Source organism: Sorex araneus, chromosome 8 (genome assembly GCF_027595985.1).
Source record: "Sorex araneus isolate mSorAra2 chromosome 8, mSorAra2.pri, whole genome shotgun sequence".
In the NCBI taxonomy this organism is placed as follows: Eukaryota; Metazoa; Chordata; class Mammalia; order Eulipotyphla; family Soricidae; genus Sorex; species Sorex araneus.
The window spans coordinates 35,957,980-35,976,481 of record NC_073309.1 but is presented as its reverse complement, the minus strand read 5'-3'; the positions used below and the strand labels follow the sequence as shown (position 1 = coordinate 35,976,481).

General features: G+C 48.8%; 1 protein-coding gene across 8 annotated transcripts in view; it reads right to left on the bottom strand.

Annotated features, from left to right (window-relative positions):
• Positions 1-18,502, bottom strand: part of ZNF536 (zinc finger protein 536) — a 442,277-nt gene that overhangs the window by 52,017 nt on the left and 371,758 nt on the right. Inside the window, exon 8 of one of the 8 annotated variants that reach the window (XM_055145201.1) lies at positions 7,973-8,012. The exons of the other annotated variants lie outside the window; for them this stretch is intronic. Within the exon in view, the coding sequence (XP_055001176.1) occupies positions 7,999-8,012 (14 nt within the window). The 3' untranslated portion in view covers positions 7,973-7,998. The remainder of the gene's footprint in view (positions 1-7,972; positions 8,013-18,502) is intronic. 8 annotated transcript variants of the gene reach the window in all.

The window sequence follows — 18,502 nt, the reverse complement described above, 5'->3', positions numbered from 1 at the left end:
AGCCAATAAAATGGGCCTCGACAGAGATTCTAAAATTACTTAACTTTTCTTTAGAAAAATATTAAAACAGTATTATCACATCAATGAGAAGGAAAGACAGGAAGATAATAAAGTTATGTTAAACCTCCCTGTATTTACTCATGTGTGAAACAGTTATGTCTGGTCACATAATTGCAATGGTTCTGAGAAATATTTCATATTTTATAATGAACATTAAAAGAGTTTGTGGATCATTACTTTATATGAGTTTCAAAGTTATTACATAAAACCCAATAGGAATGGTTATAAATTATCGGATCCCCGGCCTGGCCTTGGTAAACACAACATGAAGACCGACATTTCAGCAGACAAGATTCATGAGGAGAGGTAAAAATCTTGCCTGCATTCTAAGGGGAAGCGCATACCAGAACACTTGTAACTGGCTCTCCACATTTTTTTTGCTTCTGTTTCAAAGAAATTCTATTGAACCAGTAGCTTACACACGTGCTCACACACACACACACATACACACACACACACACACAGAGCTCCCCTTAGAACAAAAGAGAATGGTCTTTCAAAGGCTGCCCTCATCTTTCCATCTTTCATTATCCTATGTGTGGCCCTAAGGTCACGGAAGAATTCTTGAACTTTTCAACACAGCATGGGCTTAAAATACTGTACTTAGCGGGCTCATATGATCGCCAACAATTATTTATTTTCAAAAGGAGATTCTCTCTTTGAAATCGGAAAACACAGCATCTCTGCAAAAACCGGAGGGTTGATAACATTCTGAGGAATTTGTTTTCGGACTGCGAGATAGGATGGCAGGCCACGTTTTAATTAAAAGCAGTCTTCGGTGAATCCCAAGGAAAGTGGGTGCCCTTCTCCTCAATCGTGTGCTTTCCTTTCTCAGAGAATTTGACGTGGTTTGGAAATGGCACCTGCCGCTGCCTTTGCCCCCAGCCTCTGCTAGATGATTCTTCTGCGGAACATCAAGGTACTGCCCCCGGGGAGAACATGGGGTTAGAGAGGCGGAGGCCAGCCACAGAGATGCACCTTTGGGAGCAGGCACAGAGGGAAGTTCCCGGAGGAGAGTCCTCAGCCCCGAGAAAGGCAGGGTCACCCTCCATCATCCCAGGGGTAGGGAGAACACTGGGCCCCTACCTGCAGTCCCCCACCTTGCCTGGGCCCCTTTCTGGAGCAGCTGCTGGAGAGGCTTTCTTAGCAAACAGATGTCTTTGGGAGAATTTAAAGCTTTGAGTTGGAGGCCAGATTCTGACTGTACTTTGAATTATGTCTGCCTCCATCATTATGCAGTCATTCACATATATTTTAGACATCAATATTGTCTTGAAATATTCTCGAGTTCTCGGTGCTATTTATATGCTTCGATTCTTTTCCCTGCTTCTGCTCTGACAGTATGCTCCAGCTTCCCAGAGCCACCGAGTGCCCACACATCATTTCAATAAATATTTTTTAACCAAGGAGGGGCTGACTCTCGTATGCTGGAAGAGTTGACTCTGAATCGAACAGATTCTTGGGACACCTACCCAACTTTAGAACCTGTGTGAATGGAGAATTTACTATCCTTAAGTTGTTTTATTTTTCAGATGAAACAAAATGCCGTATTCTGCCACTTTCCACAGATAACAAGTTTTACCAACAACAAAAGGAAGATTACAGAGATGCCAATCACTGCATGGGAGAAAAAAATTCTCTTATTTGCAAAACTGCTAATTTGTCTAAAGTCTGATATTCTGTATGAAGGAAAGATAAAAAATAAATAAGCGGTATAAAAATTAATTTAAAGAAAACAGATATTTTAGGGATTTAATATGGAGACAGGGAATCACACAGGGAGGAGGTTTCTGCATGCTTTACATTAATCCAAGTTTTGGAAAACCCTCATGGGACTCAGAGGACATCACATCATCAGTTATGTCCAGCCAAATTGATTCAATGAGCTTGTTCTCGTCGGGAAAGGGGTTGGGGGGTTATTCCCTAAAACTCATCTATAGATCTCGCCCTTGTTTGTAGATCAGCTCTGAGGCATTCTCACAATGGCCTCTAGGTGGTGCTAACACTGCATAGCTTCAGCTTTGGGGCACAATGAAAACATTAATTTGCTATGAGATAATTTTTGACGTAAATGTAAAATGGTGCCCATTCGAACTCAGTAATGAAGCATGGTGCATTTCTGCAGCTCCTAATTTGACTAGTTAAATGACTCCATTACGTGTCTAACAGACAGAAGCAAATAATTTCTGGTCAGTTGATGTTCACTTATCCGTGTCATTTTGCCCTGAAAATAAAGTCTCTAATCTACAATTCCTTTGTCTTGGTTTTTTTTTGTAAGATTATTAAAGCAAATATACTTAAATAATTCAGATTAAACCAGTACAAACTAACAATTAAAACATAGAGCACACGGACAAATCAAATACATGTAATCAGGGAGGCGGGCAGGCAAGACAACCCCGCCTAAATTAATCCAACCTTTGCCCCTGTCACTAGGCCTGGGGGTTAGAAGGGTCTTCGAAAGAACAGGGTCCATCTTTCAAGCTCATCATCTTTCTCTGAGTGAAAGGGCCTGCTGTCTGTTCACTTTGCCACATAACTTTGAGGATGTTTGGAAAATTTTCAGCAGGATGCATCTCACTATAGCAAAAAAAAAAAATGCTGCTTTAATAAATATCAAGTGATGAATAATTTTGCCCAAAGGGGGGAAAATGGTTAATATTGAATCTTAATGTTCCTCATCTAAATGCTTTTTTCTTCCTGCTAAAAACAAGTTTAGAATTAAAGCGTATCAGTTTACACATATTGCATGCATATTAGTGAGACACAGCTGTGTATGTCCCCCTCTTAAGAGCCATATGATTAAGTTATGGGATATCATATAATCCAAACTCTTTTTCTATTGGTCACCTTTCACAGACAAAAGCTTTTTAGTTTTAGGTCTATTAAATGACAGAATGTCCGATTCTGTAAATGTGCAAGTAATTATTATGAAGCACCTGTGTCTCTTATTTTCGCTTACGAAGTCCATCTATAAATTGCTTTTGGAGTGGCGCTCGGAGGCTGACCCAGGACTGTGGACCCTGTCTGGGCAGCTGTCTATCGCTCGGTGCGTTGGATCAAGATTCTGGCCCCCCTCTCCTTTCAAACCTAGGAAACCGTAGAGCCAGATGCCCAGTCTCTCTCCCTATAGCTCCAGGCCAGGCAACGGCGGCATGTCAGTGGAGAAGCAGCAGCCGGGGGGTGAAGAAGAGACCCCGGAATGTGGAGGGAGCCCTGATCTTAACATTGCTTTGCTGTGTCTGGGTAGAGCCTCAGCCAGTCTGTACCGAGCAATCGGGTTTATTAAGGCAACATTTGATCTAAAAGTAGAAGTTTAAACGCTCTTCATTTTCCCCCAAAGTAACATGCTATTTAACTCAATTAAATGCAGTTTTAAAAAGTGACTGCAGTGTGTGCATACACTGCCTTTATTAAGCACTTAAAACTTCAAAGCCCTGCGTGTACACATCTCAGCCGGCTGCCTGGGAGGGCCAGGGCGGTGTGCTCTTTGGCATGAAACAATGGCGCCAGGACCGTGAGGATTCAGGCAGGTTTGGGTTGAAATTTTGACTCAGTTTATCTTCTAGACTCAGTAAGGTTAGATTGCCTTCCCAGGACAGTCCCGGGGCTGGACTGGTGGCAGACCTCTCGGCCCTGTTTGGCTTCCCCGGTTTCAGCTGCCCCAATGACTTCTGTCTGTGGTGGGTTCTGCCCAGTGTTTGGCTTTTGATTTCTTGTAACATTTACACCCTGAGAGCAATGTTTCCGCTTGTGGATCTGGCCTATGTACACGCCAGGGAAGGAAAGGAGGTCAGGCTGGGCGGGAATAAAGCAGCAAAAATGGGCCCCACCTACCCTGTGCTACAGCTGCTCCCTCCCAGGAGCACCTGCTGGTAAGCACATCCCACTGAGTATGGGAGTCTTTCATTGGGTGGTCCTTTGGCATGTCCTGGGACAGAGGCATGACAGGTCCCAACCCTAAAGATGAGTCCACAGTCTGACCTGAAGGGGAGACACCTCCCCCCCACACACACCCCACTTCACCTCCACATCCACACAGTTCAAGTACCAGGCTCAGTACCCAAGGCCCGCATACGTGAAGAGCCAGTGATGCTATTGGCCCTGGGGAGGGAGTTTCCGAGTTCTGAATTCGGGGCACAGCAGGGGGTGTGGGAGATGCAGAACAACAGAGAGAACCAAAGTTTTCTGAAAACACAAGGAGCTGTGGTGAAAACTCACTGGTGTAGAGGGGGTGGCTGCTAAGGAAACGGAAAGTGGACGGTTGACGGTTCGCCTTCATTTTTTTTTCTGTAAAGGGAGTGCCAGAGCAGATGCCAGCAGCAGAGGAGCACTTCCGAGAAGGGGAAAATATTTCTGAAGGAGAGCAGCATCACAGGCAGAAACAGGTGAGAAAGAAATTAGAGCGTCTGAGACTGATAACTCCGGGACCAGATGGGAACCATCTTAGAATCTGTGCACAAGGGGGCAGGAAACAGGGGAGCAGTTAGCAAATACCTTTTAAAAAATACCCCGGGAGACCGGGGAAGCAGGAGTGGACGCGAGCCCTTGTGCAGCACCTATATTTAATAAGGGCTCTGAGGGAGATCGAGGAAATTAAACACTAGTAAGCTTGACTCAAGCAGTGGGGAAGATATTGGAAACGCTAATCAGGGACAAAATAGGGAAAGTTATGATTTAATTAAAGATATTCAGCATGGATTCACAAAAGGGAGATCATACGTAACAAAACTAATAGAATATTTTGAAAAAGTAACAAAAAGGAATTGAAGAGGGAAACCAGGGGTATAATTTACTGGGATTTTAAGAAAGCTTTTGATGCACTGCCTCACAAAAGGCTAATCTCCAGCGGTGGGGAGTTTGGGGACGAGTGTGCTGGGGGGTGGAGAATGAATGAGGGATTGTCTGGACCCGGGGTACTTGTGAGCATTACCATGAAGAGATTAGGATAAAGGGAGGAGACAGGCCGCTGGAATTTCTTGAGATCTGAATTTTTTTTTATAATGAATTTTTTAAAACACAGTGTCTCGATAGTCTTGCTTCAGAAATGTGTCCTGCCATGATGAATTTCTCCTGCAAGTAGAAGAGTGGGCAGCAGGCACCAGTTGCTGCAACAGGGCACTAGTCTTGGAGAGGATTTGTGGAAATCTGACCAATACCTAAAATAATATGTGACCAGGACTGGAGTGATAGCACAGCAGCAGGGCATTTGCCTTGCATGCAGCCGACCCGAGTTCGAGTCCTCCATCCCTCTCGGAGAGCCCAGCAAGCTACCAAGAGTATCCTGCCTGCAGGGCAGAGCCTGGCAAGCTCCCCGTGGTGTATTCCATATACCAAAAACAGTAACAAGTCTCACAATGGAGACGTTACTGGTGCCCGCTCCAACAAATCGATGAACAACGGGATGACAGTGCTACAGTGCTACAATATGTGACCACCAGGGACGCTTGGCCAGTAATTGTTAGATGAAAAGTGAGGACAGGTGAAGGTGGAGACAATGACACTGAAGCCAGTGAGCAGTGTTGATGCCTGGTCTCGTGTGCACACGCCCATGGCCACGCTTTTGCACACTCAGAGGGACCTGCTCACATGCAGCATGGGGCGGGGCAGCATCCGGCACCCACTCCACCAGGCCTCCCCCACCAGCCCACACTGCACACCTGGCGGTAGGCACGCGCTCGCTCTGGGAGCTGCACGTGCTAGCTCCGGGACCTGCACGTGCTCGCCCCGGGACCTGCACGCGCTCGCTCCGGGACCTGCACGTGCTCGCTCCGGAACCTGCACGCGCTCGCTCTGGGATCTGCATATGCACACTCGCTCGGTGCTCTGCACTCACACGCTCTGGGACCTGCATGCGCACACTTCAGAACCTACATGCGCATGCTCAGGAACCTGCACACGCACGCTCGCTTGGTGCTCTGTATGCACATTCTCTGCTCCAAGACCTACATGTATGTGCTCAGGGGCCCTGCACACGCATGTTCTGGAACCTGCACATGCACACTGGCTCGGGTACCTGCAGGCGCACACTCGAGCCTGGCACACGCAGGGAAGGCAGGGACGCAGGCGCCGTCTGCGGGGAAATGTCGGGAGGCACATGTGGGGAGGGAGGGCAGAGGCCCCCTTAGTCACATTACAGTAGTCAGAGATGCCACGGGATGAAAAGGGCAGAGAAGCAGAGGATCCTAGAGTCACAAAAAGACCTTTGTTATGACAAGCCAAACCAGGTCTGAATACCTTCTCTGAAAGGGAAAAAAAAAAAAAAAAGAAGCTAGAGACCTAGACTTGGGAACAAAAATGGCAGAAATTTCTGAAGGGGACGACTGTCGCCCCAAGTGCCCAGCTGCTGACGTGGCAGCAGGAGCTCAGTCTCTGGGAACCCGGTCGGGAATCTGCGAATCTCAGGGTTCTGAGCCAAAGCTGACCCAGGGAAGAGCCAGGCTGGCCAATTGGGGGCCCCGGCACTGCCAGACAAGTGCTCCAGCAGGCCTGGGGCATGTGAGTGGCACATAGGGTGTGCCTGCTACTGCGTGTCTGCTACCCTGGGCTCCAGGCTGCAGGGTGAGAAGCCCCTGCGTGGGGCAGTGTGTGGGGGGGGTGCCATTCATCTCGGGGTCAGAGCCCAGTGGCCCCCCTCCCCGCTCCCCGCACTGGCGAAGCTGTGCAAACTGACAAGAAGAGAGATGTCCACCAGACACAGGTCCTGACCCGTGAGTATTAGGATAATCAGCCTCCGAGACCCTGCCCAGCACTTGTTAGCTGTGCAGAGCATGACTGGAGTAACATCATATTGAAAAGACCACTACAGAGGGCAGGACACTTGTCTTGTGTGCTTCCAGCCAGGGTTCAACCCCCCAGTGCCCCATAGGTCCTAAAGCACCTCTGGGAGTGATCCCCGAATGCAGAGGTAGGAATAAATCCCGAGCACCACCATGTGTGGCCCCCAAACCAAAAAAAATCCATAAATGGCAGTTAATCAAGTAAAACAGCATGTAATCAAAGGTAGAAAGTCTGGGATGAACAAGGACACACATCCTTTGCCTTGATACTCCAAGGAATCGCGGCTTCAGAGCCATCACTTGGACAGCAAAGGGACTGGGGTCACTCAGAAGGAAGGATCTAGAAACATCCACCCTTTGTATGTGTCTCTCAATGTTATCCCTTAACCCTAGAGATGTCCAAACTGACATCCAGCAGCTAAGGCGTAACAGTGGAGAGGTTGGCATGGGGTGAGAAAGTGGGCAGCGTCTCAAGCCCCATCTATGTGCGGCCCTGTTGGTAGCTGGTAGCACCTATCAGAGCGCCTGGTGCAGGCATGACAAGTACCTGACGATTCCTAAAAGAATATGTGACCAGCAAACACAGCCTGTTCAGAGAACGCGGACAGGCAAAATTCACCTGGAATCAGCACACTGCCCCTCCCCGCGCCCTCTTCAGCTCTCCGTTCATCTCTGTACCTTGTGATCGTATTTACAAGACTTGTTACAATGGAGACGTTACTGGTGCCCGCTTGAGTAAATCGAAGAGCAACGGGATGACAGTGATACAGTGTATTTTAAGGCAAAAGACACACAACCGCACAACTCCGCCCCCCCAAATCTGGTCTTTTCTAATATTCCCAATTTTTCTTTCAAAGTGAATTGTGGCATTTCTAGCTGTGCTTTTAAAGAAATTCCTCCCCCCTCCCTGAGCTGACTAGCAATAAGGGCCCAGCCCAAAGATACTACTCAGAAGGACCTTGTAGGGAGCTATGATACCTCCCCGCCCCCATCCTCCACGCTAAAGCTATTCTCTTCCATACACCTTCCTTCCTGAAGTCTCCCACACCTCAGGCAATCCCTTCCACAACTGGCTACACCCCAGGGCAGAATAAAGGCAGCGTTTCCAAGAAAAATGAAGGGTTAAAAAATACCTGTCAAGAATGTCTCCTGAAATCAGTCACTGAGAATCATCTGTCAGCAAGACACAATTAATTACTACATGTAAAAAGAAGAAATCGCCGTAAATTAAACACTATACAAATGGCAGAAAAGTTTAGGACACCTTGTTGCTTAAATAATCACAAAGGCATGTGTGAATTTCCAGGCAGCCCCATCCAAAATGGGGCTCAGGGGACTCCTTCTAAATCTCCCCCATGTCATATATGGGACTTGAGTTTCCCCAGGTCCACCTGCAATGAAGCTCAAAGGTTTGAGCCATCCCCCGCCCCCCCCCCCCCCCAGTTAATACAGTAACTTGCAAAGTTCAGCACCATGGCAGCAGTTTCCAGTGTGTGCGGCTGGGACGAGAGATAGAAGGTTAGAATGGATGCCGGGAACCTAGCAGAGGCGGGCAGAGGAAGGGGGGGGAAGAGGCTGTGCCACAGGGTACTCAGGAATTTAAGCAAATAGTTCCTTGGTTTATGCCAAGCCAGCTTTGGTTATGAAATCAAGCTGATCATCAGGATACTTCACCGAGGACTTGTGTTGTAGACCCGGCTTTCTGTGCTGACTTAAGGACTGTCAGGACACCCGAGGCTGAGGCTCCAGTCAATATCAGATTTCCCCTGGCATGGGGTGTGTCAGCCCTGAAGTCCTACCTTGCACTGTGGTGGGACCCAGCAAAGATACCCTCGGTCCTCCCTGCAGAAGCCACTCAGGTAAGCGTGAGAGGCTCCTGTCTGTCCCTCCAAACCCTCTGCTTCACCGACAGACTTGACTGAACCCTCTGCAGTGGAGCTGGGAGCCTTCACATCGTGTTGGTGAGGTTCAGAGGAATCTGAACCTCAGTCACACTGTTCTCTCTGCAGCAAGAGCCCCAGCTGGGCACTAGGCCGCCTGACCTCCTCAGGACCCGGCCCTCTCACCTGCTGCCACTTGTTGAACCCGCAGAAGCCCGGGCACACCTGTCCTCTCCTGAGTCCACCCCACATACTCTGCTGTGGACCAGTGGTAGAGGATGGGGCCAATAGGCTCCCACAGTGGACAGACCAGAATAATCTTTCCCCACCCCAGTCTGAAAACCCTGTGACTGGAATGGACCCTAAGTGTCCTTCAAGTGTACTTTCAAAAACCAATATACAAAAAAAAAAAATTTACAATATACAATTTGTAAAATTAAGGAGCTGAAGATTACTTAGGAAAGAACAATTTGCATTGCAAACGAACTTTCTGATTTATAGAGTCACCACGGGGTTCCTTACACGAGTCAATCTAAAATAGACTCCAGCTCACAGTGCATCTAAAATGGGATTTGGGTGCCAAAACTCAACATACACACCCTCCGCAGTGGCCGCCATTGGCCCGGCCACGGTGAGAGGGGCTCCGCAAACTTCATTGCTCTTCCTTCTCTGGAGGACTTCCTGCCGATGCACCATGGCTTGCATCACCCTGGCCTTCCTTTGGGTTCTACTGTTGTTCCCCTGCCTTGGACATGAAAGCCCTTCCCATTTCTCACGTGGGGCCTCTCTGAGGTCTCAGCACTGCCACGAAGGCTCTAGGAACTTGCCTGACTCCTCTTTGCCTTCATGTCGCATATCTGAAGAGATAGCTGCTCACTTGGGAAGTAGATCCAAGGCTTCAAATTAAGTTTGAGTATATAAATAGTCCATCACTTTGATGCATTCTATTTCTAGTAATTTGCCCTAGAGAAATATGGGGGCACTCAGGGTGCTGAAAGGGACCCTGTTTATGTTCAAAGACATCCCTGCATTGCCTGTGTAAACATAGAATTACCACAAACCCAAATACCCTCCATTAGGAGAAAAGGCTGAAAAGATCCAAATAGGGTAAGAGTTCTCATAATATGAGAAATAGTTCATATTACATGAACATTACACATATGTTGCATGGAAAACCCCATGTTCAGAGGAATTGCAATAACCCAGGGAAGGACAGTGTGTGTGTGTGTGTGTGTGTGTGTGTGTGTGTGTGTGTGTGTGTGTGTGTGTGGTTGGAACGGGAGGGTGGGTGTCTGTCAGGAAAGGAACCATTTCTGGAGCATCTTCTAGTAAAGCATCTTTAGGAAGGTTTTTCTCTTCTTTTTCCTTTATCAGAAAAAAAAATGCCAAAGGTGTTTTTACTTCAAGAAACTACAAGTTGATTTCTTATTTAAAATGGAAAACACAGTGGGCTAAAAGCAGGGAACTCAAAGTAAACATTAATTGACTCATAGATTTGTTTAAAGACTCACATTTCTACAAATGTCAAAGATTTTAGCTCACTAATACCACAAAATTGTTAGGACCAGGGAGAGAGTTCAGTGTCGGGAGCACAGGGCATGCACCAAGCCTTGAATCTTGAGCCCTGGCTGCAACTGCCTCCCGGCCCCAGCATTGCCAAACAGAAGCCTGGGAGTCCCCATGAGCAGGCCCCAAATAGCTCTGCATCACAGGACTCCAACACAGAACCACACAGCCCACTGGGCCAGGTATCCCTGGGAGCAGACCACAGGGTTGGGAGTCCCCTACACACACACCCCGCATCTCTTTAAATACTTCCTTCTTGAAGAACAGAAGGCCTTAAATTTGGGGGTCCCAGCTGCTGGTGCAGAGATTCGTACACTACCCCACACTGAGACTGGAATGGAAGGTGTGTGTGTGTATGTGTGTTTGTGTGTGTGTGTGTGTGTGTGTGTGTGTGTGTGGTCTTTCAGCTGTGAAATTTTCATAACCCTCTGACTTTACATCTCTGGAAGGGTTCCTAGCCTCCCATGTGCCCATCTCTAGCCCTGGGAGACAGCTCCTATAGACAGGTCTATGAAGGACATCTTCCTACCAGGGCATAGGGGGTGCCTGGGTCTGGGCTGAAATGGTAGCTCCATACATACTGCATAGGGGGGAGTGTGCTCTGAGAACTTCCTGTCTTGGTGAAACTCCAGGCAGGTCCGGTGCTGCCATTGGTCTATGACCTAGTTGGGGGACCTAGCATAGAAAGGGAGACCCAGGAGCCGGGGCGGATGCCAGGGTGCAGGCTGCTGGGAGCAGGCTGTGCGGGTGGGAGGCTCTTTGGCTGCAAACAAAGACAGACTGGGACTTGGCCCTGGATCTTACTAGGCGTAAACCCATTATGCCTTGATTTGCCAATCCTTAGAATTGGGGAAGTAATCTTATTCCCTGGGGATTTGGGTGTGCTGAATCAAAAGGAAAGAAATAAGTCTTCTTTTAAAGACCGAACCAGAGCTGACTGCCAAAAAGGAAAATTAAAAAAAAATAAAATAAAAAAGCAATCTGGTTTCAGTTAATTAAGGAGATGTTAGTTTACTTCCACTTCTGGCTATTGCAAAAAGCCTTGTATCAAATCCACAAGCCTATGGAGAGGAAGTCAGAAAACGGCATTGAAAGAGAATAAAGTGCATGTGTGTATATGTGAATGTGTGTGTTGTGTCTTTGTGCATGTATGTATATGCGTGGATGTGTGTTCACTGCTTTAGGCATAAGAGACCTGTCACGGAGGCCAGAACTCAAGTCGCTAACAACACTCTGATATAAAGGCAGCCCAGAAGACCTAGTCTGGTATTGGCATGGCTTTCCCCAGGGCTGTTATGAATTTACAAGTGGCAGCTGAGACTCTGAGAAGCTAAGCAAAGTCTTGCACAATCCCAGGACCCAGGAAACAAAACCATGGCTCTAGGGCCTGGCAAATGGAAGGTTCTGACACTTTGATGGTGACCCCGAAAGGACACAGGGAGTAAAGCTAGAAAAAACATAAACAGACCCTTAAAAATATTTGACGTTCCCCAGCAGCTTGCAGAGATCTGACCCAAGCTTCAGCTGACTTCGGAAGCAAAGCACCTTCTCCAGGCTGCAGGCTGGCCTGAGCTGAGCAGCCCAGCGTGGTGTCCACTCAGCACAGGGCCGCTGATGAGTCCTTGCGCTGTGACTATCGGCACTGATAGTTGTGCAGTAAGGTGAAAGCTCCCTGGCTCTCCGAGTTCCCAAGTGTGCAAATATTCCATTACTAATACTGTGCATCGGGCACATTGTCAACCCATACTAATTTGAATGTAGGATCAAAAATCTACGTTCCTCAATGTGACTGCTCTATTGAAATTACATAGGTGACTCACATTATATTCTTATTTGGTGGTGCCAACGTAAAGGTTAAAATGATCTAAAATGTTGATACAACATTTAACACTCAAAAACTTAAGCATACCAGAAAATAAGAGCAAATGAGCCATGGGTAAGAAATGAAATAACAGGTAACAGAAGCAGTACCCAAGGAAGATCTAGGTGATGTTCCTTAAAGCAATACTTATTAATACAATGAGGAAAATAGAGACCCAGTGATTATTCCCAACTGAGAATTTTAGATTTAAAAGTTCCATGTCTGGAATTAAGTACTAGATAGTTTTGACCTCCATGAAGAAAGCAGCAGAGGAGAGGAAGAACCCCTTTTCTGAGGGCCCCTATTAGCCCTGCTCTTGGCCATTTCTGCGTCGTGCTTGTCTGGCCCATGGCAGTCTTCTACATTTCTAAGAATCCTGCAAGGCGTCCTTCCCAGAGGATTTAGGGGCATAAGCCCCCTGGGCGCTGCAACCCCAAGAACTTTCATGACAGATGGAGGAGACATGTTTAACCATAGTAGCCATCTTGCCAGGTACTAAGCCACCCTCCGGCCAGGGACTTCTGGCCTGCCATCAGAGCTGACCTCGGTGTGACCCAGAGATCTGGATCACTGTCCGGACAACTAAAGGCCATCTCACTGAACACTTCTGGAAGAGGCTCAGATCTTGAAGGGGCTCCTTCTGGGTGGTCCCTGAGGAAGCCATACAGATGTTTGTGTCTTACTGTGACATCCCAAGTGTCCAGAAGAGAGCAGTGAAGACAGTGTGAAGAGTCTGGTAGTTTGTCTATACAACATTTGCCTCGCCTGAAGTCTTGTGGGAATCCCTTTCTGTCTGGGTTCACCCTCACCACTTAACAAAGAACCTCGGGGCCCAAGTGATATTACAGCAGGGAGGAAGCTTGCCTTGCATTTGGCTGGCCCAGGTTGGATCCTGGCACCCTGTACAGTTTTCTGCGCACCTCCAGGAATGATCGCTGAGTGCAGAGCCAGGAGTAAGTCTGAGCACTGCTGGGTGTGACCCCCAAACCAAGCCAAAACCCAAACAAACCAAAATAAGACTCAACATTCCCCAGAAAAAAAAAAACAGCATGAGGGATCATGGTTAGCCCACGTGTGTCCTCCAGAAGGGTAACTGCAAATGGGAAACAAACTATTCTCGTGAAAGGTCTTTAAAGAGAAAAGGGGCTGAGAACCTAGAAAAGGCGATTGTGGGGTGGTCCGCTGTGTGGCATAAAAACACGTGTTTCTCCAAAGCTTCCCTCACCCCCCACAGACATGAGTTTGCTTACCCAGAGTGTGATGCTGGCCACAGCTCCATGCTGACAGTCAGCTCAGACTGTGGGGTTCGACTAGCAGAGAGCACCCCACGGAAACGGTGCTGTGCTAGCTAAGAGCCCCCTTCCATGGTGGGGAAGAAGCAGGGGCTTGGTGCCCCACTTCAAGCTTAGTAAACCTGCAGGAAGTCATACCCATCCTTGGGATATAAGGTCACGGCGGGACTCGGCTTCAAGAAGTTAAAAGGTGGCAGGAGGATGAGGGGCAGGAGCTAAGTGGAACTTGGTTCTTCCCCAGAGATTTTTGAACAAATCGCGATAGTGTTTTTGAGGTCAGGATGTGGTGGCCCAGGGGAGGGAATTTCTGTACAAAACCTCTGTAAAACTCTGCCCCAGCACCTCAGAGGAGACCATCAACCCCATAGGAAGGGACTGAATGTTGCTATGGAAGGAGGGGACTGAGCGGTCAGCAAGAAGGACAGCCGGTGAGGCCAGAGGTGGCAGAACCCTGAATATTTCCTTGGGGAAAACCTCAGGTCTATTTCCAGCCCTGTCCCCTCCTGCCTCACCGGCTCCATGAAGACCTGGGTGGGGGGCAGGGGGCACATGCCCTGGCCAGATCCAGGTGAGCAGTGGGAGAATTTCCCAGCCCAAATGAATTTTGGCTTTTGGATAATGATATCTCACTGAATGAGATGAAGGCATAGAAGGACCGTGTGTTTGAAAGAGTCAAAGGCATGGAGGGACCCTACCCACATGTCAGTGTAAGTGGATTAAGTAAATCTCATTCTACAGAAGGGCCCTAGAGAAGGAGGATCATATTCTCTGCCTCTGTCCTGAGGCAGAGGACTTTTCTCTTTGGACAAAACAAGTCCATCATAGACCCAAAGAAACAAGCACAAAATAAAACAGTCTCCAATTTCAGATTGCTGTGATCCCAGTACTCATCGATTTGCTCGAGCGGGCACCAGAAATGTCTCCATTGTGAGACTTGTTACTGTTTTTTGGCACATCAAATACGCCACAGGTAGCTTGCCAGGCTCTACCGTGTGAGTGAGATACTCTCAGTAACTTGCCAGGCTCCCTGAGAGGGGTGGAGGAATCGAACCCTGTTTGGCCCTATGCAAGGCAAATGCCCTACCCATTGTGCTATTGCTCCAGCCCCCAATTTCAGGTATCTATCAAAAATATGAAGACACTGATTTGAAAAGAAATCTGCATCCCTGTGTTCATTGCAGCAGTATTTATAGTAGCTGACGCATCAAATCAACTGAAACACCTAATGGCAGATGAGTGGATCAGGATGTGGCATAGAATCCACAAAATGGAATACTACTCAGTTGTAAGAAAAGATGACACTTTGCCATTTGAGACAATGAGGATGGAATTTGAGGTGACTGTGCTAACAACATAAGCCAGAAAGAAAAATTCAGATACCAGAACATTTCACTAATATGTGGACTTTGCATAATAAAAAACCAAAACAATGCTTAAGCCTCCATTCTGGACTGCCTCGATCCCAACCAGGGGTATGTGATTGCTCAACATTAATTGCTGGGATTCTCTCTCTGTCACCCCTCTTTTTATTCTCCAAATAAACTACTTTACTCACATACAAAGAAAAAACTCTTAGACTCTGACCATAAAATGGGGGTCACCAAAAGAAAAGGTGAGAGTGGGAGAAACAGATAAGTTGGTAGAGGGTTATTAGATGACTTTATGAAGGAGATGTGTGAAGCTGTGCTACTGAAACATACATTTTTAACCAGAAATGACCTCAACTAAGGAGAAAGATGGAAGGGGAGAAAGAGGAAATAATGAGTATAAATAAGAAAAGGAAGGAAGGAAGGAAGGAAGGAAGGAAGGAAGGAAGGAAGGAAGGAAGGAAGGTAGGAAGGAAGGAAGGAAAGAAAGAGAGAAGGAAGGAAGGAGAGAGGGAAGGAAGGAAGGAAGGAAGGAAGGAAGGAAGGAAGGAAGGAAGGAAGGAAGGAAGGAAGGAAGGAAGGAAGGAAGGATGGATGAAGGAAGGAAGGAAGGAGGGAAGGAAGGAAGGATGAAGGAAGGAAGGAAGGAAGGAGAGAAGGAAGGAGGGAAGGAAGGAAGGAAGGAGGGAAGGAAGGAAGGAAGGAGGGAAGGAAGGAAGGAAGGAGGGAAGGAAGGAGGGAAGGAAGGAAGGAAGGAGGGAAGGAAGGAAGGAAGGAGGGAAGGAAGGAAGGAAGGAAGGAAGGAAGGAAGGAAGGAAGGAAGGAAGGAAGGAAGGAAGGAAGGAAGGAAGGAGGGAAGGAAGGAAGGAGGGAGGGAGGGAAGGAAGGAAGGAGGGAAGGAAGGAAGGAGGGAAGGAAGGAAGGAAGGAAGGAAGGAAGGAAGGAAGGAAGGAAGGAAGGAAGGAGGGAAGGAAGGAAGGAGGGAAGGAAGGAAGGAAGGAAGGAAGGAGGGAGGGAAGGAAGGAAGGAAGGAAGGAAGGAAGGAGGGAAGGAGGGAAGGAAGGAGGGAAGGAAGGAAGGAAGGAGGGAAGGAAGGAAGGGAGGGAGGGAAGGAGGGAGAAAAGGAGGGAGGGAGGGAGAAAAGGGGGGAGGGAGGGAGGGAGGGAAGCAAGCCAGATCCTATTAGTTGATCTCCATTCTCCAGTTTTGGTGTTTGCTTTTTCTTAAAAGGTTTGTTTGTATATTTGTTTTTGACCCACACCCAGTTGGTGCTCAGGGCTTACACCTGACTCTTCACTCAGGAGTAACTCATGGTGGTGCTCAGGGAACTCTATGGGATGCTGAAGAACTGAACCTGTGTCAACCCTGTGCAGGGCAGAGCCCTACCCACTGTACTATCTCTCCGGCCCCTGGTCTCCATTTTTAATATTGGGCCTCTAGTTTGAAGTAAACCCCTCAAGCAAGATTCCAAATGGTCAGAGGCACCTGGGTGAGAAAAAGCACTTCAGCTGGGCCTGTCCTCAATTTTCTCTCAAAAGACACTTCTGGGAAATGCGGTAGTCACGGGCCCCCCGTACTGTGCACAGTGGATGGGCTCCACCTGGGAGCGGGGCTGGCCGGGATGCGCCTGAAGCCACCCGCTCAGAGGCGCCACATGGCAGGGAGCTGGGTCTGCAGCGGGCGGGGGGGAGGGATGCTCTCTCTCAGCGTCCTGCTGTGTCTGGAAACCCCATCCAAGAGGCAGCGTATGGATCTGTGTATGGATCTGCTGTCGCGTAATGAAATGGTGATGGGAGGCAGTCCGGAGCGCCTCTTCCCACCGCCACCAACGGATGCCATCCGCAAGAAGGCAGCTGCTCCGCCAATCTGCCTGCTTTTTCCAGTCAGCACTCGCCCGGGGAGGCAGGGACACCTCAGCCACACCCAGGTGCTGTCGGTGCCCTCGGAGAACCATCTGCGCCTGGCCTGCCGGCTCCCAGAGCCCTTCGGTCACTCCTTGCTCCTGGCCAGAGTGCCAGAGGCGGGAAGGGCCCTAGGGGCGGGGAGAGGAGGGGGTCCGGCGAGGCCTCCCCGGGATGGCTCTGTGCTCAGGCAGGGAGCCATCTTGGAGCAGGCTGCACCAGGGATGGGCTTTGTGAACCGCACACTCTTCCTCTTTGTCAAGATGACCAGAAACACAAAGCAGTGACAACAGAATCTAAATATGGGAGAAGCTCCCCCTTCTCCGCCTCCCCCCCCCCCAAAAAAAAGAGGAGGCTGGAACTGCTGTCCTTCCCAGATACCTGTTCACCACGACTGCCGTCCTGTGCCAGCCCCCAGCCGCTCCAGAACGTGCCATATGCCTGTTTCCTTACTTAGCCTTGTTTGGGAGGGGAATCCTTCAGAGAATGGAAGGTCCCCACGTACTTGGCAAGCCAGACAAGGACAGCCGCCGAATGTGCACGGGGCGGTGTGTTCCTGCACGCACAGACACCCACACATACACACACACACACACACACACACACACACACACACACACACACACACACACACTGCATTCTCCTCTCTCCAGATACTAACTTTACTCAGCAGTTGCTCTTTCTGGGAATAGTAACCAAATTAAAATAAACTCAGCGCTAGGGAATCAGAGCAAATGAAGGCTGGCTTGGTCCCCCATTCGGGCCAAGACGTCAGGCCGCACACACTCAGGCAGGTGGAGAGGAACACACACACACACACACACACACACACACACACACACACACACACACTCCACTGAAGTTTCGGGTTGCCAGAAAGGCCTGCCCACCCATCGAGAGGCTAAGCTGCCCCCCCCTACCCCAAGATGAAACCCCTTTCTGGGTGGAGGGCTTGAGGCAGTGACACTACCACCCCTTCCCGCCTCCTTCGCATACGAGAGGAAACATCCAGTGGCATTACATGGGGGGAAGCTGAAGTCGGGACAAATACAACAGAACAGGAAATCAATGATGTTTGATCATCGCGGGCTTCTGACTCTGTCGGCCGTCAGCGGGGGATCTGCTGGGCGGACCTGGGTGTGTGGAAGACACTCCTAGCAAATGCCTTCTGGGGTTTGTTGAGGGGACTTCTCTAGTCCACGGTGTGTGTGGGGGTACGGCTGGTCCCCAACATGGCATGGAGCTGCCTGAGGAGCACGTCCTTTGTTTCCTTGGAAAATGAGGAGACTGGAAATATGGCAAGAACCTCTCAAGGGTAACCGTTTTCCCTGACTGGTATCTTAAGCTTGTCAAGTTCTTAGCCAGAGCTTTCCAAGGCGAGTTTGGAGAAGCATATGGTGCTCGCCCAGTCCATATGACTGGCTGAGCGTCGACCACTACTGTTGATACAATATATCACTTTTTTCTCAATATTATGACAGCATTTGTCAATGAAAATTAAATTACTGTCAAACTTATCCCGCTAACTTACGGCACAGCCATCAGAGAAAGCCAGCACCGCGCCTCAAGCCAATAGGACCTCATCTTTATGCTCCACCAAGATGAGGGAGAGAAAGACACTGGGGACTCCAATGCCAGCAGGGTTGGACTGCTAAGCCAGCGCAAGATGGAACCTTCCTGCAGCCCCAGCTCCAGGGAAGGGGCCTCGAACGGAGGTGGGGGCAAGGGTATGTCCTGCCATGGCGTGTCCCTTCAAGGGCACACCCATGAGACAGGGGGACTTTGAAGGAAAGGGC